The following is a 23,692-nucleotide window of genomic DNA, read 5'->3' on the forward strand; positions in this document are numbered from 1 at the left end:
GATGTCGTTCTGGGAAAATCCCGACTCCTGGCGAGAAAGGATTAAGTGAGCTACTTTTTCTATACCTATATACATAGGAGCACTGCCCTGGCTCCCCAAGGCATGCACATTTTGATTTCTAAAATAGATCCCAACAAGAAACACCATCTAGCACATAGTCACACATGAGCATGTATTCATATTCACATGTAAATTTACTGGGCTACATTTTCAGCAGGGATATGTGCATTTATTTCTGTTTGCAAAAAGAATTGTACATCACCCCTCATGCTGAAAATATCCTCCAGACTTCATGAGGCAGAACAGTGGGTTATAAGTGGTTATTCATTATAACTCAACTTGAAAATCTTCATTCCTTTGGACCATAAGAAGAGGAGGTAAGGTTCCTGTAAATTTGGCAATTTCAATTGCAGTTAAAAACAACAGGTTGTGCTGGTTTGTGATTCCAGAGCCTCTCTTGTGAACACTTAGATTAGAAGGTTGTGATCTCTTCTTATAATTAAGTGTGGGTAGTTTCATTTGTACCTGAATTAGATGATTGAGGGATAACATTCCTTGTATGATAAATTGAGCTCTTCTCAATGACTATGACTACTTTTATTCTTCTCTTATTTCATCTTTATCCCAAGACATTATCATTAATCCAACAAACTTATTTCCCTAGAAATCTAAGCCTTAACATAAAGTTGAAATAGAACAGTTACCCATCTGAAAAATTGAGTCATAGAATTTCAGTCACTAATACTTTTTGTGAAACCTGTTTTGAAACATTTCAAAGTGAAATTAGGTGCCCTGGATTTCTATGATAAATTTCGAGATAGTAGAAAGACTGTTACTTATCTTTTTTTTTAAAATTCAGAATTACCCTCAAAGGTTATAGTTTTAGGTACTGCCTCATTGAAGTACCTTTTTATAATGAGTATCTCACTTGGTAAAAGGTAAAATGCTCTAAAACTTACTAGTGGTTCTTTTCATTATTATTGGATTACCACATTCATCTAAATCAGGAGTCGTCCAGTCTCACCCACTGCCTATTTTTGTAAATACAGAGTTATTGCAGCAGCCATGCTCATTCATTTACATATTGTCTTTGGCTGTTTTCGCAGTACAACAACAGAGTAGAATATTTGCAGCAGAGACTGGATGGCCCACAAAACCTAAAATATTTACTATCTTGTCCTTTACAGAAAAAGTTTGCCAGCACCTGATCTAAATGATTAAGTAGAACTGGCTGTTACAAACATTCTGGTTTTAGATGAAGAAATTTCCTTTACTCTCTTGGGTAAACTCTTAATTCTTTTCCCCTAAAAATATAATGATCATGTTTCTGTTGTCCATGAAGTTAGTTTAAAACAAAAAAAATTTGACTTTGTTTAGGAAAATAAATTTTAAGTGATTTGTTTGTGAGACTATCTGAAAGTGGCAGAGTATATACATTATAGAATCATTAGGCTAGAAGACATGTTTAAGGAATGTAGTACTTCCCCTAGGACCATGATCAAGTTGGTTAGAGAAATTTTTTAGTACGGATGTAGGTGGTATAATCTAGTCTTGTATCTAACCATAATAAGAATATATACATTTTCCTTCATAATTTAATTCTGAAGTAATTTCATACTTACAGAAAAATTGAAAGAATAATATAAAATGTTCCTGTAAATCCTTCATCCAGATTCCTTAATTGTTAACATTTTACCAAATTTGCTTTATCATTATTTCTTACTTTCTTTTGAACTTTGTGAGAGTAAGTTGCAGATATGGTACTACTTAATATTTTAGTGTGTATTTCCTAAAAACAATGGTATTCTCTCATGTAATATGCTTGTCAAAACTGGCAAATTAAAGATAGTATATTACCTATACTGTATAGTAACAAGCATACCGTTTTCAAATATTGCCAGTTGTTTATATAATGTCCCCTAGAGCAAAAGAAAAAGTTTTGCTTTTTTGTTTTTTCTTGGTCTAGAATCTAATCTGGGATCAAGTATTATATTGAGTTATATCTGTTTAGTATCCTTTAAACTGGAATAGTTCCTTAATCTTTCTTTGTCTTTTATGAACTTTACATTTTTTTTTTAAAGTATGGACCAGCTCTTTTGTAGAATATCCCTCCATTTGGGCTTGTCTGAAGTTTCTTCTTGTTTGGATTCAGGTTTTGCATTTCTGTCGGAAATATTACAGTAGTGTTCTTCTCACATGATACTGATTTGTCCCATTATTGGCATAGATCACTTGCCTAGGATGATGACTGCCAGGATTCTCTTTTATAAAGTTACTGTTTTCCTTTTATAATTAAAAAGTATCATATGGGGGCAGCTTTGGGACTAAGTAAAAATCTGTTTTTCATCAAATTTATCCGGTAGTTTTAACATCTATTGATTTTCCTGAGATTGATATTAGTATATTAGCTGCCAAGTGGATTTTCTAATCCATAATTGTTTTATTGCTTTGTTTATTGGTCAGCATTCTTTTGTAAGCGAGAGCTTTCCCTCCTCTCCCATTTACTTGTTTTTTTAGTGATTTACATAAGTATGGACTCATGGATTCTTGTTTTATTCAGTAGGTTATGATCCACTAATTCTATTATTTTGATGCTTAAATTGTACAATTATTGGTCAGGGGAAGCCCCTTCAAATTGGCTTCTGTGTCTTTTTGACATGTCTTCATTGTCTTTTGCACTTTCTGACACAGCATGGTGTTCTAGGCTCATCTTGTATTTTACCTTCCCCAACTCTGGAATAAGCTACTTATCTTAGAACCTGGTATATAGTTTGGCATTTCATGAATATTTGAAAGAAAAAGAAAAGATCCATCTTTTTTTATGATGTCATCCTGCTTCTTGAATCCGTAGTGTGTAGTTTTTATTTACTAGGTGGTCAGAAAATATTTAAATGATAGTATGTAATTTTTACAACCCTGTAATGTAAGTAGTGATATTTTTATTACCTGTAAAATGAAAGAAACAGACCCATGAGGTTTTGACTTTACCAAGAATACCTAACTTTTAAGTGTCAGAGCTGAACATTACTCAGGTCTTTTGATTTAAATCCTATATTCTTTCCACTCCTTTTTCTGAACCAACAAATAATGATTTCCATTTTCTTGCTAGGCAATTATGCAATTATTTATCATTGGAAGATACTTTTTATATTTACCTTAATCTGCTTCTGATTTAGAAACTGTAGTAAGTCCAAATTCATTCTGAAATCATAGAAACCATTTTAGTTTTTGTTCTGAAAGCTTTTTTAACTTAATGCTGTAGAGATTTTCAATCTGTGATCCATGATTGAACTTTAAGGGATATTTAGAATCGCTGAAATTCTATGTAAAACTTTGATATTTTCTGAGTAGTGCTGCAAAAAGTAATTGTTACATGGGTGGGAATATATAGTAAGATAACTTTAGGCATTGTCAAATTGCTCTTCATAGTTAAATTCCTGTCATTAATGTATATGCACAAGAGTGTTTATTTCACCATACCGTGGCTGACACAAGTATTGTCAGACTTTATCTTGGTTAGACTGGTAGGGAAAAATGGTATATCATTGTACTTTTAAGTTGCATTTCTCTTACGCATGAGGTATTGAACATCTTTCCATTTGTATTTCCTAGCTTGAGAAATGTGTGCATATCCATTGCCCATTTTTCTGAGTGGCTAAAAACTGAAAACAGACTTGAGTACCTTTCATTTCTTGATACCCATCTGTCTGTAGTTAAAAATAAGAGTGTCTCTTCACAGTTTAAAAGAATACATAAAATTGTACTGTCCCTACCTACCCCGATGCCCCATCCCTCCCTCCTTCCCTTCCTTCGTTCCCTCCCTTCTCTCCCCTCTCATAAATGTGATTTCTTAAAACCTCCAGTATGTATTTTTATCTTCTAATTTTTTTTCTCCAATCAAACCTTATGACCTATCTGAGCTATTAAAGGTCCCTCCTCTAACCCTCCCCCTGTTTACAGTGCAATTTATGAGGTAAAACCACAGACTCTTAAACAGTTAACATTGGACAGGATGATAGCAGTTAAATAGTCTGCCTTCTCTTATAGAAAACTTAAATCCTGTGTACAGAACTATTTACAGAATTCATGCTTAAGAAAGAAAAGAGCACAAGAACCTGTTAGTGTTGGTCCAGTCTTTTGTATTATGGGACGATGGGTGGTGTAGAGCCAGACATACTTGAGATATATGTTGTATGTTTATTTTTGTTGCTGTAATTTGATAAATGGATTTTTAAAAATCTTTACACTAATGTTTAGAGTTGTGAATCTTTTTCTCATCCCTCTTCCTCTTTCTCCTTCAATCCTTTAGAAATATAAAAAACATTCTCAGCTGGGGCATGTGGTACTAACAAAAATAGGCTGTATGTCAGATTTGGTCTTGACCAAAGTACTAATTGGCTTTCTGTCTCTATGGATCTGCCTATTCTGGCCATTTCATAGAAATGGAATCATAAGATATGTGGCTTTTTGTGTCTAGTATAATGCTTTTGAGGTGTATCCATGTTTTAGCATGTTTGAGTACTTCATTCCTCTTTTATGGCTGAATAATATTCCACTGTTAACGAATATACCACATTTTGTTTATCCATTCGTCAATTAATGGACATTTGGGCTATACCAAACCTTATAAATATGTGGTTTACAAGTATTTTCTCCTATTCTGTGGGTTGTCTTTCACTTTCTTGATAGTGTCCTAAAGTTTTAAATTTTGATAACGTCCATCTGTATTTTAATTTTGTTACTTGAGCTTTTGATGTCATGTCTAAGAATCCAATGCTAAAAACAAGGTCATGAAGATTTACCTCTCTGGAATTTTATAATTTTACCTCTTACGTTTCGGTCTTTGATTTGTTTTCTGGTCATTTTTTTATATGGTGAGGTAAGGCTCAAACTTTATTGCATGTGGGTATTCTGTTGTCCCATCACTATTTGTTGAAATGTTTGCTGAGTACTCTGATCTTTGTTGAAATGTTTGAGTGTTGTCTTAAGAATATTAAGTTTTCTAATTCATGAACATTGGATGTTTTTCCATTTATTTAGGTCTTTAATTTCTTTCAACATCTTTTGTAGTTTTCAGTGTACAAGTCTTGACTCTCCTTAGTTAAATTTATTCCTTAGCATTTTGTTCTTTAAGTGGAATTGTTTCATTTCATTTTTGTTTTGTTCAATTGCTGGTGTATAGAAATACAATTGACTTAACATTTTTTATTGTGAAATATAACATATGGAAAGAAGAAGCAATCATTTTCAAAGTACATTTTAACAAATAGTTACGAACAGATTTCAGTGTTTGTTATGGGTTACCATTTCACTATTTCAGATTTTTCCTTTTAGCTGCTTCAAAACATTAGAGGGTAAAGTAATTATCAGTATAGTGATTCAGTAGTCATACTCATTTGCTAAATCCTACATTCTCTGTTATAACTCCTCCTTCTCCTTTGATCCTTCTCTCAATCTGTAGGGATCTTTGGGGAATACCCATTCTAACTTGATCATGTTGAGAACAGGTGTCAGCACTAAAGATTAGGGGATGTAATTAGTTGATAAACTTCAAAAGCCTGGCACTTTTGGGTTTCAGAATTTATCTGGTCCAGGAACCTTCTGGAGGTTATGGGTTTCAAGAAAATAAATTTAGTGCATGAAACTTTTATCGAGTCTCAGAGCCCTAGGTGTTCTTAAAAGTTAACAGAAATGATGTTGGATGGGTTTTAACAGACCAAGGCAATTAGCAATATTTATCTGAAGCTTGCATAAGAGTAGCCTCCACAGTAGCCTTTCAACTCTATTTGAACTCTCTTAGCCACTGATGCCTTATTTTGTTTCACTTCTTTCCCCTCTTTTGGTTAAGAGGCGTTGTCGGTCCCCCAGTGTCGGGGCCAGACTCATCCCTGGGAGTCATGTTCCACATAGAACTGACTTTTGTATGATGACCTTATATCTGGTACCTTTACTGAAATCATTTAGTACTTCTCATATTTTTTTGTATGTGGATTCTTTAGATTTTTCTATATCAAAATCGTGTCATCTGTTACTAGAGATAGTTTTACTTTTTCCTTTTTCCTTTCCAAGTTTTCTGATTCTGTGGCTTAGAACTTCAGTGCAGTGCTGAATAGAAGTGGTGAGAGCACATATCCTTGTGTTTTTCTGATCTCAGGGGAAAATCTTTTAGTCCTTTACTGTTAGCTTTGGATTTTTTATAGACGTCCTTTATCAGGTTGAGGAAGTTTCCTTCTGTTCCTAGTTTGTTCAGAGTTTTTGTCATTTTAGGATATTGGATTTTGTCAAATGCCTTTTCTGCATCAATTGAGATGAATATTTATACACATTTTTTACATGTATTTTTAATACTCATAATATATATAATAAATATGTCATGTACTGTGTTATCTCATTCTGTTATCTGTTTTTTTTAAATTTAGCAGTCTTTAAGCTCCATTCATATTGCTCTTTATTTTTTTTAGTCCTTTGCCTCTAAATGCTGCACTTTATCCCCTGATGTGCATCTACCATATTTTACCTATCCTTTCCCTAATTATGAACACCCAGATTGTCTTCAGTTCCTTTTCACTACAACATTAGGATGATGAACATTCTCCACATGTCCTCTATGTGAAACAATATGACATTTCTTTGGGAAATATAGCAGGTGCAGACTTGCTAGCTACTCAGGTCCTAGGATACCAAGGGCAGTCAGAAGTCAGGCTGGTGCAGCCTTTCTGAAGAGGACTTACACCAGCAGTCCTTACCAGACTTGCATTATCTTATCTGATTTTCTAAATTTGGTTAATCTAGCAAGTAAAAAGTATTGTCTTACTGTTATCTGAATACTAATAAATTTAAACATTTTTTCATTATGTTTGGGTTTCTACTTTTCTTTTGGTGTTGCTATCTTTTTTTTAATTATGAAAAGTATCATATAGGTTGGGGCCAAGATGGCGGCTTAGTAATGTGCGCGTTTTAGTTCGTCCTCCAGAACAAGTGCTAAATAACCAGAAACAGTACAGAACAGCTCCCAGAGCCACGATAGTGACCGGACACACAGCGTACCCCAGTCTGGACCAGCTGGACTGGCTGCGAGTCTCTGGAACAGTGAGTTCCCCAAGCCGCGGCAGCCGGCACCCAGCGCCCCTCCCCCACAGGCGGCTTCCCAGAGGGAAAGGAAAGAGACTCTAACAGTAGCAGGGACTGAGTCCAACCAAACACTAATTGTGGCATTAATAAACAAATTCTGACTACTAAAAATAGGCCCCCAGCTCAGGCGAAACTGGTCAAGGCGGAGGTTGCCTATTGGGCTAACCGAAAAAGAGGAAAGGGGATGAAACAGAGGCTTTTGTGGCTGATTCTACGGAGGCATGGCTGCCTCTGGATTCAGTGGCGGGATTGCACAGGCTGTAGCTGCCCCAGGCATATGCAGAAAGGGACTGCTTTCAAGGCTGTCTCCTGCCTAAGCCTTCCCCAGGGGAGGGGTGAAACGCAGCTCAGGTGGAATCTCTCTCTCAAGGAATTCAGACCCCAGGGCTTGGCAATTTGAAGCCATTAAAACCAGCCTACAACCTTTCCTCTGTCTCCACCACGCCCCCAGCAGGGAGAGCATTCCAAAGGTAAAGGAGCCACAACATCTTTTGCTGGTGGGACCCGCAGATAGACAAGCGCCACATACTGGGCAGGATAAGAAAAATAGAGCCCAGAGACTTCACAGGAAAGTCTTTCAACCTGCTGCGTCTCACCCTCAGGGAAAACTGACAGAGGTGACTCCTTCCCCCTGATAGCAGGCCAGTTTAATCCAGGAAAACTCGGCTGGAGTCTGTAATACCTATGTAGACCCTGCTAAGGGTGGGGAGGGAAAAGGCACCTTAGAAGGAGAACAAGAAACAAGAAAACAAGAACTGAAAAATTACCCTCCATTAAACAAAACTAAAGCTAGAGGCCCAGAAAAAGCTGATCTGAAGGTCAAAGAACAGATAGACAACAAACTCATCTAGTAAGAAAACCCTAAGTAAGATTAGTGAAAGCAATCTCCAGAATAAACTAATTAAGGTAATTAAATGTCCAGGCACCAGCAAAAAATAACAAATCACACCAGGAAAATTGAAGATATGGCCGAGTCAAAGGAACAAACCAATAGTTCAAATGAGATACAGGAGCTGAAACAACTGATTCTAAATATACGAACAGACATGGAAAACCTCATCAAAAACCCAATCAATGAGTTGAGGGAGGACATGAAGAAGGCAAGGAATGAACAAAAAGAAGAAATGGAACGTCTGAAAAAACAATCACAGAACTTGTGGGAATGAAAAGTACAGTAGAAGAGATGAACAAAACAATGGAAACCTACAATGGTAGATTTCAAGAGACAGAGGATAGGATTAGTGAACTGGAGGATGGAACATCTGAAATCCAAAAAGAAACAGAAACTACAGGGAAAAGAAAGGAAAAATATGAGCAGGGGCTCAGGGAATTGAATGATGAAGCTCACAAATATACGTGTTGTGGGTGTCCCAGAAGGAGAAGAGAAGGGAAAAGGAGGAGAAAAACTAATGGAAGAAATTATCACTGAAAATTTCCCAACTCTTATGAAAGACCTAAAATTATAGATCCAAGAAGTGCAGTGCACCCCAAAGAGAATAGATCCAAATAGGCGTTCTCCAAGACACTTACTAGTCAGAATATCAGAGGTCAAAGAGAAAGAGAGGATCTTGAAAGCAGCAAGAGAAAAACAATCCATCACATACAAGGGAAACCCAATAAGACTATGTGTAGATTTCTCAGCAGAAACCATGGAGGCAAGAAAACAGTGGGATGATATATTTAAATTACTAAAAGAGAAAAACTGCCAACCAAGGTTCTATATCCAGCAAAATTGTCCTTCAAAAATGAGGGAGAAATTAAAACATTTTCAGACAAAAAGTCACTGAGAGAAATTGTGACCAAGAGACCAGCTCTGCAGGAAATACTAAAGGGAGCACTAGAGACAGATACAAAAAGACAGAAGAGAGAGGTGTGGAGAAGAGTGTAGAAAGAAGGAAAATTAAATATGATATATAAAATACAAAAGGCAAAATGGTAGAGGAAAGTACTACTCAAACAGTAATAACACTAAGTGTTAATGGACTGAATTCCCCAATCAAAGGACATGGACTGGCAGAATGGATTAAAAAACAGGATCCTTCTATATGCTGTCTACAGGAAACAAATTTTAAACCCAAAGATAAACATAGGTTGAAAGTGAAAGGTTGGGAAAAGATATTTCATGCAAATAACAACCAGAAAAGAGCAGGAGTAGCTATACTAATATCCAGCAAATTAGACTTCAAATGTAAAGCAGTTAAAAGAGACAAAGAAGGGCACTATCTACTAATAAAAGGAACAATTCAACAAGAAGACATAACAATCATAAATATTTGTGCACCGAACCAGAATGTCCCAAAATACGTGAGGCATACACTGCCAATACTGAAAAGGGAAATAAACACATCTACCATAATAGTTGGAGACTTCAACTCCCCACTCTCATCAATGGACAGAACATCTAGACAGAGGATCAATAAAGAAACAGAGAATTTGAATATTACAATAAATGAGCTAGACTTAACAAACATTTATAGGACATTACACCCCACAACAGCAGGATATACCTTTTTCTCAAGTGCTCATGGATCATTCTCAAAGACAGACCATATGCTGGGTCACAAAGCAAGTCTCAACAAATTTAAAAAGATTGAAATCATACACAGCACTTTCTCAGATCATAAAGGAATGAAGTTGGAAATCAATAATAGGCAAAGTGCCAGAAAATCCACAAATACGTGGAGGCTCAACAACACACTCTTAAGCAACCAGTGGGTCAAGGAAGAAATTACAAGAGAAATCAGTAAATATCTCGAGGCGAATGAAAATGAAAACACCACATATCAAAACTTATGGGATGCAGCAAAGGCAGTGCTAAGAGGGAAATTTATTGCCCTAAATGCCTATAACAAAAAAGAAGAAAGGGCAATAATTCGGGAATTAACTGTCCAGTTGGAAGAACTGGAGAAAGAACAGCAAACTAACCTCAAAGCAAGCAAAAGGAAAGGAACAACAAAGATTAGAGCAGAAATAAATGAAATTGAGAACATGAAAACAATAGAGAAAATCAATAAGACCAGAAGTTGGTTCTATGAGAAAATCAATAAGATTGATGGGCTCTTAGCAAGATTGACAAAAAGAAGAAGAGAGAGGACGTAAATAAATAAGATCAGAAATGGAAGAGGAGACATAATCACTGACCTCACAGAAATAAAGGAGGTAATAACAGGATACTATGAACAACTTGATGCTAATAAATACAACAATGCACATGAAATGGACAAGTTCCGAGAAAGGCATGAACAACCAACTTTGACTCAAGAAGAAATAGATGACCTCAACAAACCAATCACAAGTAAAGAAATTGAATCAGTCATTCAAAAGCTTCCCAAAAAGAAAAGTCCAGGACCAGACGGCTTCACATGTGAATTCTACCACACATTCCAGAAAGAATTAGTACCAACCCTTCTCAAACTCTTCAAAAAAATTGAAGTGGAGGGAAAGCTACCTAATTCATTCTATGAAGGCAACTTCACCCTCATACCAAAACCAAGCAAAGATATTACAAAAAAAGAAAACTACAGACCAATCTCTCTAATGAATATAGATGCAAAAGTCCTCAACAAAATTCTAGCAAATCGAATCCAGCAACACATTAAAAGAATTATACATCATGACCAAGTAGGATTCATTCCAGGTATGCAAGGGTGATTCAACATAAGAAAATCAATTAATGTAATACACCATATCAACAAATCAAAGCAGAAAAATCACATGATCATCTCAATTGATGCAGAGAAGGCATTTGACAAGATTCAACATCCTTTCCTGTTGAAAACACTTCAAAGGATAGGAATACAGGGAACTTTCTTAAAATGATAAAGGGAATATATGAAAAACCCACAGCTACTATCATCCTCAATGGGGAAAAGCTGAAAACTTTCCCCCTAAGATCAGGAACAAGACAAGGATGTCCACTATCGCCACTGTTATTCAACATCCTGTTGGAAGTTCTAGCCAGAGCAATTAGGCAAGAAAAAGAAATACAAGGCATCTAAATTGGAAAGGAAGAAGTAAAACTATCACTGTTTGCAGATGATATGATACTATATATCGAAAACCCTGAAAAATCCACAGCAAAACTACTAGGGCTAATAAACGAGTACAGCAAAGTGGCAGGTTACAAGATCAACATTCAAAAATCTGTGGTGTTTCTATACACTAGGAATGAGCAAGCTGAGGGGAAATCAAGAAATGAATTCCATTTACAATTGCAACTAAAAGAATAAAATACTTAGGAATAAATTTAACTAAAGAGACAAAAGACCTATACAAAGAAAAGTACAAGAAACTGTTAAAAGAAATCACAAAAGACCTAAATAGATGGAAGAGCATACCATGTTCATGAATTGGAAGATTAAATATAGTTAAGATGTCAATTCTACCTAAATTGATTTACAGATTCAACGCAATACCAGTTAAAATCCCAACAACTTACTTTTCAGAAATAGAAAAACCAATAAGCAAATTTATCTGGAAGGGCAGGGTGCCCCAAATTGCTAAAAGTATCTTGAGGAAAAAAAACGAAGCTGGAGGTCTCATGCTGCCTGACTTTAAGGCATATTATAAAGCCACAGTGGTCAAAACACCAGAGTACTGGCATAAAGATAGATATATTGACCAATGGAATCGAATAGAGTGCTCAGATATACACCCTTTCATCTATGGACATTTGATCTTTGATAAGGCAGTCAAGCCAACTCATTTGGGACAGAACAGTCTCTTCAATAAATGGTGCCTAGAGAACTGGATATCTATATGCAAAAGAATGAAAGAGGACCTGTATCTCACACCCTATACAAAAGTTAACTCAAAATGGATCAAAGATCTAAACATTAGGTCTAAGACCATAAAACAGTTAGAGGAAAATGTAAGGAGATATCTTATGAATCTTATAATTGGAGGCGGTTTTATGGACCTTACGCCTAAAGCAAGAGCACTGAAGAACGAAATAAATAAATGGGAACTCCTCAGAATTAAACACTTTTGTGCATCAAAGAACTTCATCAAGAAAGTAAAAAGACAGCCTACACAATGGGAGACAATATTTGGAAATGACATATCAGATAAAGGTCTAGTATCCAGAATTTATAAAGAGATTGTTCAACTCAACAACAAAAAGACAGCCAATCCAATTACAAAATGGGAAAAAGACTTGAACAGACAGTTCTCAGAAGAGGAAATACAAGTGGCCAAAAGGCACATGAAGAGATGCTCAACCTCCCTGGCCATTAGAGAAATGCAAATCAAAACCACAATGAGATATCATCTCACACCCACCAGAATGGCCATTATCAACAAAACAGAAAATGACAAGTACTGGAGAGGATGTGGAGAAAGAGGCACACTTATTCACTGTTGGTGGGAATGTCAAATGGTGCAACCACTGTGGAAGGCAGTTTGGCGGTTCCTCAAAAAGCTGGATATATAATTGCCATGTGACTCAGCAATACCATTGCTAGGTATCTACTCAGAGGACTTAAGGGCAAAGACACAAATGGACATTTGCACATCAGTGTTTATAGCAGCATTATTTACAATTACAAGGAGATGGAAACAGCCAAAATGTCCATCAACAGACGAGTGGCTAAACAAACTGGTATATGCATACGATGGAATATTATGCAGCTTTAAGACAGAATAAACTTACGAAGCATGTAATAACATGGATGGACCTAGAGAACATTATGCTAAGTGAGACTAGCCAAAAAGTAAAGGACAAATACTGTATGGTCTCACTGATATAAACCGACATTAGTGAATAAACTTGGAATAAGTTGTTGGTAACAGAGACCATCAGGAGATAGAAATAGGGTAAGATAGTGGGTAATTGAAGCTGAAGGGATACAGAATGTGCAACAGGACTGGATACAACAAAAACTCAGAAATGGACAACACAATACTACCTAACTCTAATGTAATTATGTTAAAACACTGAATGAAGCTGCATGTGAGAATGATAGAGGGAGGAGGGCTGGGGACATAAATGAAATCAGGAAGAAAGGTAGATGGTAAAGATCAAGATGGTATAATCTAGGAATTCCTAGAGTGTATAATAATAGTAAAATGTACAATGTACAAATTTTATAAATGTTTTTGCATGAGGAAGAACAAAGGAATGTCATTATTGCAGGGTGCTGAAAATAGATGATAATTAATACTTTAAAATGTCACCTTATGTGTGAGACTAAAGCAAAAAATGTTTGTTACAAAATTTAGATTTTGACTAGAGCATTTCCTAATATAACTCATGTAGATAGTTTGATTGAATGTCATAAGTACTTGAAATCTCAGGTAGCACATGAGATTTTGTTGGTTTTTCCAGAGTGATCCCCCGATGAATCCCAGAATGATTTGATCAGTGACTGGAAAAGTATTTGCAAGCCCCCTTCGGGGAATGGTGAGAGTGGGGAGAAATTCAACTTCCCCAAGTTGGATTCTTGATATTCTCACAAGCAGTGTGGACAACCAAAGCTATAGGCTGAGCCCCCAGTCTTGGGGTTTGTTCATATGAAACTTAACCCCACGAAGGATAGGTCAAGTCTACTTAAAATTTAGGCCTAAGAGTCACCCCCAAGAGAGCCTCTTTTGTTGCTCAGATGTGGCCTCTCTCTCCAGCCAATATGATGAGCAGTCTCACCACCCTCCCCTTCTCTGGGTGGAACATGACCCCCAGGGGTGTGGACCTTCCTGGCAATGTGGGACAAAGATCCTGGAATGAGCTGAGACTCAGCATCAGGGGTCTGAGAAAAACCCTAGAATGAGCTGAGAATTAACATCAAGGGATTGAGAGAACCTTCTCGACCAAAAGGGGGAAGAATGAAATGAGACTAAGTGCCAATGGCTGAGAGATTCCAAACAGAGTCGAGAGGTTATCCTGGAGGTTACTCTTATGCATTAAGTAGATATCCCCTTGTTGTTCAGGATGTAGTGGAGAGGCTGGAGGGAACTGCCTGAAAATGTAGTGCTGTTTTCTAGTAGCCATGTTTCTTGATGATGATTGAACAATGATATAGCTTTCACAATGAGACTCTGTGAATGTGAAAACCTTATGTCTGATGCTCCTTTTAGCTACTATATCAACAGAAGAGTAGAACATATGGAATAAAAATAAATAATAGGGGGAACAAATGTGAAAATAAATTCAGTTTGAAATAGTGGTAAATGAAAGCGAGGGATAAGGGGTATGGTACGTATAGTTTTTTTTTCTCTAGTATCATTTTATTTCTTTTTCTATTGTCTGTTTCTTTCTTTTTCTGAATCGATGCAAATGTTCTAAGAAATGATGAATATGCAACTATGTGATGATATTAAGAATTACTGATTGTACATGTAGAATGGAATGATTTCTAATTGTTTTGTTAATTCTTTTTTTAATTAATAAAAAAAAAGTTCAACTAAAAAAAAAGAATTACTGATTGTATATGTAGAATGGAATGATATTTAAATGTTTTGCTTGTTAATTTTTTTTAATTAATTTAAAAAAGTTTAAAAAAAAAGTAACATATATACAAAAAGGCAATAGATTTCCAGGTACATTTTAACAAGTACTTATAGAACAAATTTTAAAGTTTGGTACGGGTTACAGTTCTACGACTTTTTGGTTTTTCTTCTAGCTGCTCCAAGACACTGGAGACCAACAGAAATATCAGTATAATGATTCTGCAGTCATACTCATTTGTTAAATCCTATCTTCTCTGTTATACTCCTTCTCTTTAAATAATATATATACATAAAAGCGGCAGATTTCAAAGTTCATCATAACAGTCAGTTGTAGAACAGATTTCAGAGTTTGGTATGGGTTACAGTTCCACAGTTTTAGGCGCTTATTTCGAGCTGCTCTAAGGTACAGGAACCTAAAAGAAATATCAGTATAATGATTCAGCATTCATTCTTATTTGTTAAGCCCAATCTTCTATGTATAACTCCACCATCACCTTTGATCTTTCTACCACTCTCTAGGGGTATTTGGGCTTTGCCCATTCTCTCTTTTTCATGTTAGAAGGGACTATAATATTGGATAGGGGAATGGAACTAGTTGATGTTCTGGAAGGGCTGGCCCCTCTGCATTTCAGGACTTATCTGGTCCAGGTACCCATCTGAAAGTTGTAGGTTTCTGAAAAGTTACTTTAGTGCATGGAACCCTTTGTAGAATCTTTTATAATGCCCTAGGTATTCTTTGGGATTGGCAAGAATGGTTTTGATTGGACTGGTCTGTTTTATTAATTTAGAGTAGTTCCTTGTAGTATCTTGCCTACTATAAATGTTAAAAATAACTCCTTTCAGTTTGTCATCAGTAAATAAACTTTATCAGTGATTGCTTCATGGAACAGAAATCTTTTCTTTTTTAAAACTCTTCTTGCTAAATCTTATACGTCTGATTTATTTAATTTTGTTTTCTTAAGGTTTTGGCCACGTCTGATGTCAAATTTTAAAGAGAATGTACTTTCTCCTTTAAATATAATTCTTGGTATAGATTTTTTTCCTTCCTGTAATAGAATGTATTTGCAAGTTTCTTAGAAGTCTCCTTTAAAATCAACTGGTTTAGATTGGTTAGGAGAAACTATGACTATCATTTCACTTTATTTCATGCCATCTACCTATTCAAGTACTCTGTTTCTTCCTGTGCCAATTTTGGCATTTTATATTTTTCTAGGAATTGTTTTCAAATATATTAGTGCAGTGCTATTCATGATGCTGTGCATTCATTGTGTAAGCATAGTTAATTTCTCCCTTTGTGTTCTCTATTTTGTCTGTTTGTATCGTCTGTTTTCTCATGTTCATTTTAACTTATTTCAAAGAACCACTCTTGAATTTGTTAATTTCTAGTTTTTGCTGTTTCAGTGTTTTATCACCTTGTCTATAGTCCTTTTATTCTATCTAATTTTATTGCATTATATTTCGAGGGCACAGTATGTATGATGTTACTCTTTAAGAACTTACCCTGAGGCTTTTCTTTATGGCCTTATGCATAGTCTATTTTTATAAATGGTCTGCATCTGCCCAGAATGAAGGTGTATTCCACTTATGTGCATACCTGTGTGTATGGTTGGGAAGAAGTTCCCTAACATTGCTGTTATTTTTTTTAATGTCTGGCGTTTTCTTTTTTTAATAATTTAATATGAAAATGTTCAAATACCTGAGAGCTGAAAGGATTTTACAGTGATCATGTGTATCCTATCACCTAAAGTCCACCATAAACATTTTTCTGTACTTGTTTTATCACATATCTACCCATCCCTCTTTCCATCCATTTCTTATGTTGCTATTTGGCAGTACAAATATTAACATGGTGGAGAAATTCTTTTGTGAATCAGTGTAGTGTCCACATTGTAATTACATAGTTCTCCTGTTTACTATTCACGTATGAATGAATTTCCTTTATATAATAGACTTATTCTTTGTTTTCTTTGGTTCTAGAATGTTGTGTTTTACGGTTGTTGTTAACACATTAGTACATTTTAATAAGGAGTGGAATTATATTTACTGCCCACATCTCTCACAGGATTCTCCTGGATTTGTTTCTTTTATTTACATAGCTTTTCCAAAGAGTATATTATTTGAGTCTTTTTTACCTCTCATTTTCCTTTTACAGTTTTTGGTCTCCTTTTTGGGATACTCTTAAGCCCCTTTTTCTATCTGTTCTAATTTGCTAGCTGCTGAAATGCAATATACCAGAAAGGATATGGCTTTTAAAAAGGGGAGTTTGATAAGTTGCAACTTCACAGTTCTAAGGCTGTGAAAATATCCCAGTTAAAACAAGTCTATAAAAATGTCCAAATTAAGGGACCAACAAGAGGTTACCTTCACTCCAGAAAGGCCAATGAAGTTCTTTCTCTCTCAGTTGGAAAGACACATGGGGGACATGGCGACCTCCGCTAGCTTCTTTCTCTCAAGGCTTCTTTCATGAAGCTCCCCTGGGGATGTTTTCTTCTTCATCTCCAAAGGTCTCTGGCTGTTGCCTCTCCTGTGACTCTCCTGCTGTCCTGTGGCTCTCAAGCTTTTTCTAAAATGCTTCCTCTTTTAAAGGATTCCAGTAAAGTAATCAAGACCCACCTATGAATGGGTGGGGGTCACAACTCCATGGAAGCCATCTAATCAAAAGTTATCACCCACAATTGGATGGGTCACAATCCATGGAAACAATCAAAAAGCTCCCAACCAGCAATACTGAATGAGGATTAAAGGACATGGCTTTTCTGGAGTCCACCACAGATTCAAACCGGCACACTATCGTATTTTCACTCAGAAAGAATTTGCTTTTATACCCAGATATAAAATAGTATCTTAGCAGAAGAGGAACATGAAAGAAACAAATGATTTATAGAATAGAAATATATATTTTAAATATTCTAATTGTTAGCTGCATTGATACTGCATAGGCTTATCAGACAGTTTCTTAAGATAGATTTTGAGTCTTAGACTAAAGAATAATGATTGGCCAAGGGCAAGCTGTTCTAAGCTTATAGAAGGTTACAGTGAAAAGCCTGGAAATACAGAATGCTTGTAGTTAATAGGAGAGACCTGTGAATAGCATTCTTACCAGGGATGAAAAGATTGCTGGTTTATAGGTTAATGATAAAGAATCATGCAATTCTTTGAGTTTATGTAACTCTGTGTGCTTAGTTTCTACAAGTTAGAGGTAGAAGTTCAAATATTCAATCAATATTTGAGTGTTGATTATGTGCTGGGCACTGTTCTTGATGCTAGAGATACAGCAAAGAACAGGACAATCTTAGTCCTTAAGAACTACATATTGAGTCTGTATGAGTGCGTATGTTAGTTGGGAGTAGAATGTAGACACCACAGAAATAAAACAGGATAATATGTAGAGTATTGTCTGGAGTGGGGAAGTAGATTCTCTTTGGCCCCTCTGAGGGGTTAACATCAAATTAAAAGTTGAAATGAAAGCTGTCATATGAAGATTACTATGATTTTTTTAAAGATCATTCTGTCTTGTGTAAAAAACGTGTTATTGTTAGTCTGAGTGATGTGGAAGTCTGTTTGTAAAGTTCTCACATAGGTGACAGAGTCCATTGCAGAAAATTATCTGAGTTGTCTTCATTCGTGTTACCCATTTATGTAACATCATTTACTTTGTTAAAAACTGCTCAAGATATTGGCATGTCATGAAAGAATGGTGGTTTGTGAGTCCCTGGGTTCTGGGGTTAACTGCCATTTTATTACTGTGGGACTCTGGAAAAATTCATTTGCATTTTCAAAACTTCACTTTCTGATGTGTAACATAAGGAGGGAGTAGATATCTTAATTTCCTCCAACGTAAATTTTGTATGCAATTTTATATGCAGCCTTGACTAGATGAAGAAAAGAATCAAGTAAGTAATCCAAATGTTTGGGGCAAATATTTATAGGACTTTTTCCCCATAGTGTTAGGGACACAGGAAATAATCCATACTTAATCACTCGAAAGTGACAATCATCCATTTTGTGAATATCAGAATATACTTTGAACTTAGCAGTGTATTTCAAAGCATGACACAAAATATATTTCAGTGTCTCCCATCTGAAGCCCTTCTGAAGGAGCAGGGCATGTTCAAACATGTGGCCATCCTCCTCCAGCATCTTCACGCTTTAAGTTGCCTCTTTATGAGCCTTCTAAAGGGGCAGGTGACCACCACTCATGACCAGTGGTGTGCTTGGCTCCCATGCTGTTAACTTTTGAATCAATCCAAGAGCTTATCTTTCAGAAGCATTTCTTATGGTACATTTACTACCACCACAGAGTGAGCCCCCGATTTGAAGGCCGTGTAATAAATTAATCATTTGTAATGAACACTTGTAATGCCAAGAGCTTACGCCAAAAAATAAAAAGCCTAAATAGATTAAAATTGTGAATTGTATCTTATCCTTAGTCTAACCCTCAATATATCTGTTTTAAGCACCCTTCATAAATGAACCTGTTATCTTTTGGAGTGTGTAGGTTTATAGTGCTTAATGCAACAGACGTTTTCAAGCTTTTGAAAAATTAGTAGAATACCTGTTTTGCTTATGGTGCGAGTAGGTGCTCATAAATGGTACTTTTACTCCTTACCAAAGTTTGGTAACCCCCCTGAGAGATAGACCAAGGAGACAGCCAGAGAAGAATGTCAGCTTTGTTCTTCCTGCCTATATCTCTGATTCAGTCTTGCTCACAGCCAGACATTGACAGGAAATCACCCCAGGAGCAGGCTGGAATTTATCTTTTCTGTAGACAAAAGCAGACCAAGTGGAAAGAGAACCCACATGACTCAGAGCTGAGGTCAGGCATACATAGCTCTTTCTCCCAAATTTTCCCTTATGGGGAGGAGTGAGAGGTAGCTATTACCAAAGGTCAGTAGCTCCTTGGTTCTGTATATCAGAATCACCTACAGAGCATTTTAAAAAATTAAGGATGCCTATAATTTAGATTCATTTTGTTTTGTGGTCTTTCTATAATACTTTCCTGGGGTAGTCTAATTATACAGCAGGAGTTGAAAAATACAGCTTTAATGGAAGTCCTTCTTCATAGGAAAGAAAGCCTGAGGGGATGGAGATGCATAAATCCCTAAAATCCCTACTACTTTCCAAAGTAACGCTGTTTACTTTATCTTGTGTCCTCTAGTTCAGAAGATAAATAATGCTCTAGAGTCATACCATTTGATAGCATCATAACCGTAGGTTGCTAAGTATTTTAAAGGAAGAAATAGAAATAATAGTACTTACCTCACAGGATTGTTTTGAAGCTCAAATAAGATAATGCATTTGAAATGCTTAGCATAGTACCTGGCATGTAGGATAAGTACACAGTAAATATTAATAATCATTATCTTTATTAGATAAAGTATGCATGCAGTATTGAAGGTTTTTTTAAAATCTACATTCATACAGATGGCCCTGTATCTACATAGTCCACATTTGTCACTTTTAATGGCACCTAAATATTATACATCTTGACCCTTCCTTGGTGACATTTGGATTATTTCTCATTTTTCACAAATATTAATAGGACCAACAATGATTTAGAAAGAGAAGTTCTTGACTTTTCTCAGAGTACTCTGCTAAAAGTGGTATTATTGGGTCACACAGGTGTGGTCAGTATGACAAGATTACGCTGAAAAGCGATGGTATCCTATTATGTACTGTTGAGAATGTGGATGTGTCATTGGCCCACTTAACAAGGTGGATGGGTAAGGAAGTTTTGTGCTCAAAAGCTATTTGATGGACTAGAAATAGTGATGGATTGTTTCAGGTTGTAAAATAGGTTTTAGGCCTTAGAGTCACACAGCAAGAAAAGGTAGCTTAATACTTAAAAACAGTATTGTTTCTCAAAAAAACCTGTTGTAGTATTAGATGCCTTTTCAGGAGCAATGATGATTTAATGTTTATTTTTTCTGTTTTTTCAATAGCAATAACTCCATGAAAAGATGTTACATTTGACCGTTAGTGAAGTTGAGTTTGAATATATTTATAGAAAGATATGCTGATAACAAGAATTGGCTTACATGTGTAAATTTTCCTAAGTGCTTTTATATTGCTGAGTTATTATTAACATTTTCTTCCCTTAAGGGATGGGGAGTGAGACTTCAGAATTATTCTTATGAATGATACTCTCAGTAAAGGAATTATAGTTGACTTAAATTTATATGTCAGACTATATATGCAGAAGGCATACAGAAATTAGAATTATCAGAAAGAATATTGTTGCCAGGAATAGAATGCCCCGTCACTTAGTCTGCTACTTTGCCAGAGATACAAGCTATGATAGATGCTCATATATATACACACATACATACGTATGTATGTGTATATCTTGTTTTTGAGATATATTTGTGATATATGATTTTACTTGTTTTTAAAACCAGTTACAAGTCTGATTATGGAGAAAATTAATGTCAGCATGTTCCTCCCCATTTTTTTCTTGCTACGTAAAACCATTCATCTTCAAAACCGTCACTACATCTATTCCATGTTAATAACCCTTCCTCTGGTTTATTTTTTGCAGGAGGTATATCGAATTCCAAAGAAAAGTCAGACTGAAAAGGAGAATGCAAGTAGGTATTCTGATATACTCTGTGTATATGGCTCTACAAATATTCTTTTGGAAATATGCAGAGGTAACTGAGAACTCTAGCCTTTCAGGGCCAGCAGGGAGCCAGATAATATGTAATTAGGTAAATGAAATACTTGGGTGTAAAAGTTTGTGGACACACACTGTTTTAATCTTTCTTAGTGGGTTTTTGCCAAAGGAGGTGTTCCTTATACTCCCTGTGGTTTTTTTTTGTTTGTTTTTTTTTTTTTTTGCATGGGCAGGCACCAAGAATCGAACCTGGGTTTCTAGCACAGCAGGCGAGAACTCTACCTGCTCAGCCACTGTGTCCCACCCCTCCCTGTGTTTTGACTTCCCTTACAGTCATGGCCTTAGTAGTTGTTCTTCCATTCATTTGTCCCTCTAGACCAGACATTCTTAAACCTATATTCCTAGAGGTCTGTGAAAGGATCTTTATTGTTAGATGTTTATATGCAACATCCTATATACCTATTAATTTTTCTGGGGAAAGTTCTAAACTTTTATCATATTCTGAGAGCATCATTGTTACAGAGCAGTTAACAGGGAGGCTTTGGGAGACTGGTTTCTGAGCTTTACCATTTTTTTGTTTCCAACTTCTTTAGGAGTCAAAGCAATGAGATCAGTTAAAGTGACTGTCATTGGTTTCTTGAGCCCTGCCAGCACTGACCCAATATAAATAATAGAGTGCAGGAGGCAGTATGATCCTTTTTTTGGCCTTTTCCTTTTCTTTTGGAATGAAATTATATATATATATATATATATATATATATTCTTAAATAGTTTGTAGGTTAAAGACCCATGAGATGACCCTTGCTTCCATTGTCACATCTTTTGGATATTTTTAATTCAACAGGTTTATTCCCTTTATAGCCAGACATCATCCTTAAGACTGCAAAGAATTCTTCCCATGAGAATGAAGGAAGGGCTGGGCAGTCTAGGTTGCCAAAACCAGTGGTACTACTATAGATGATAACGAATCAGGGGCCAGCTTCTCTGGGCTCATTTAGTTGAAACCGTTAACAAGATGGGAAAAGTGTAAATACCTATTAGGGTTTCTACCTGATATTTCATGAAAATTTATTTTGGTGTAGCTCTCCATGAGACACAGGGAATGATCAACTATAATTCATCATTATAGCCTTTAGGAGCCTTTAGGAGCAATAGTGATGGACTTGGATAAGTAAAGATAGTGAGAGTTGGAATCATTCTGGATAAAGAGTAGCAATGTAAATGAAGAAGGGTACCTTTGGATAGGACTCCAGCTTTCTTTTTCTGAAGATATAGCTTGCTAGTGCTGATAAGGAATAACTTGTTACCACCTATGCTTTAGATCTTTTCTTTTTGAAGTCATAGTTCATAAAAAATTGCCTACTAAGCCTCACTTCTTCTCCCCCCCAACCCCAAACCAAGTAAAGAGACTTCCCATGCAGGGCTTTATGCTTAGCATGCCAGACTATTTTTCTACAAATTATAAATACAGAAAGTTATAGGGGCGATTAAACGCTTCTTACATTTTGAACAGACAAGCAGACTGCATTGCTTAAGTCACAGAAACATCTTGCATGCAAATGTCCCAGAGACATTGTTAGTTCAAGTCTTAGACTGGGGCTTTGGTGGGGAAAATAAAAAAGGGGCATTGATGAAAGAGACCTTTAGGAAGTAGAGCACACACACATAAGACCTTTTGTTGCACCCGAGTTCAGGACTGGGTATATAAGGAAAGAATCCATATATCCATTTTTTGGGAGAGAAATTTTCTCACACAGTTGACATACTATCATGATGGTGGAGAAAAATTTATAAAAATAAACTTTTTTATAAACGCTTTCCCCTTAGTATCTGAACGAGGAAGGGATGCTGTTGGCTTCAGAGATCAAACAGCTGCCCCAAAGACTCCTAACAGGTCTCGAGAGAGAGACCCAGAGAAGCAAACTCAAAATAAAGAGAAAAGGAAACGAAGGGGCTCACTCTCACCACCCCCTTCTGCCTATGAGCGGGGAACAAAAAGGCCAGATGACAGGTAAGTGGCCGGTGTGAGTTACTCTCTTTTCTGAGAAGTCAAAAAGTGCTCAAGTCATATACTTCTGATCTTGGACACCGTGGGCTTTTGGAATTAGTATTTTTTCTGGATGGGTGAGTACAAAATTTTACTGATAAATCTTGGGACAGAGTCTCCTTTGACATTAATAATTGCTGTGAAGACTGATAGATTTTTTTGGTACTTGAGTGGTTTCTGCTTGATCACATTTAAATGCTATTTGGGGATCCAAAGATTTGTACATTAAAGGGGAAGGGGAGTTGTTTTCTAGTGACTCTTGTGCCATACCAGTGAAAATTCTGATCTCTGGGTCAGAGGCTCTGTTGTCATGCTGTAGACTAACAGGCCAATAATCACCCACTAGGGGATAGAAAACAGTTATTCCAAACAAGCTTTTAAAATTAAATTTGCCCTTTAAAACATTAAGATACAGCGTTTATATAATTCATCTGTCAACATTTTAAATTTTGTGCAAT

The 23,692-nt window shown here is 36.1% G+C and overlaps 1 protein-coding gene across 14 annotated transcripts in view; it reads left to right on the forward strand.

The window, feature by feature from the left end:
* The window catches only part of SETD2 (SET domain containing 2, histone lysine methyltransferase), a 145,663-nt gene that overhangs the window by 71,539 nt on the left and 50,432 nt on the right, over positions 1-23,692 (forward strand). For 13 of the 14 annotated variants that reach the window (XM_077129503.1, XM_077129511.1, XM_077129512.1 and 10 more), the window contains 2 exons: positions 21,113-21,161; positions 23,015-23,198. In XM_077129503.1, coding sequence (XP_076985618.1) covers positions 21,113-21,161; positions 23,015-23,198 — 233 coding nt within the window. Of the gene's footprint in view, positions 1-21,112; positions 21,162-23,014; positions 23,199-23,692 lie in introns of those variants that run through there. The other variant, XR_013162787.1, reaches the window with a different exon arrangement.

This window comes from Tamandua tetradactyla, chromosome 15, assembly GCF_023851605.1.
Source record: "Tamandua tetradactyla isolate mTamTet1 chromosome 15, mTamTet1.pri, whole genome shotgun sequence".
In the NCBI taxonomy this organism is placed as follows: Eukaryota; Metazoa; Chordata; class Mammalia; order Pilosa; family Myrmecophagidae; genus Tamandua; species Tamandua tetradactyla.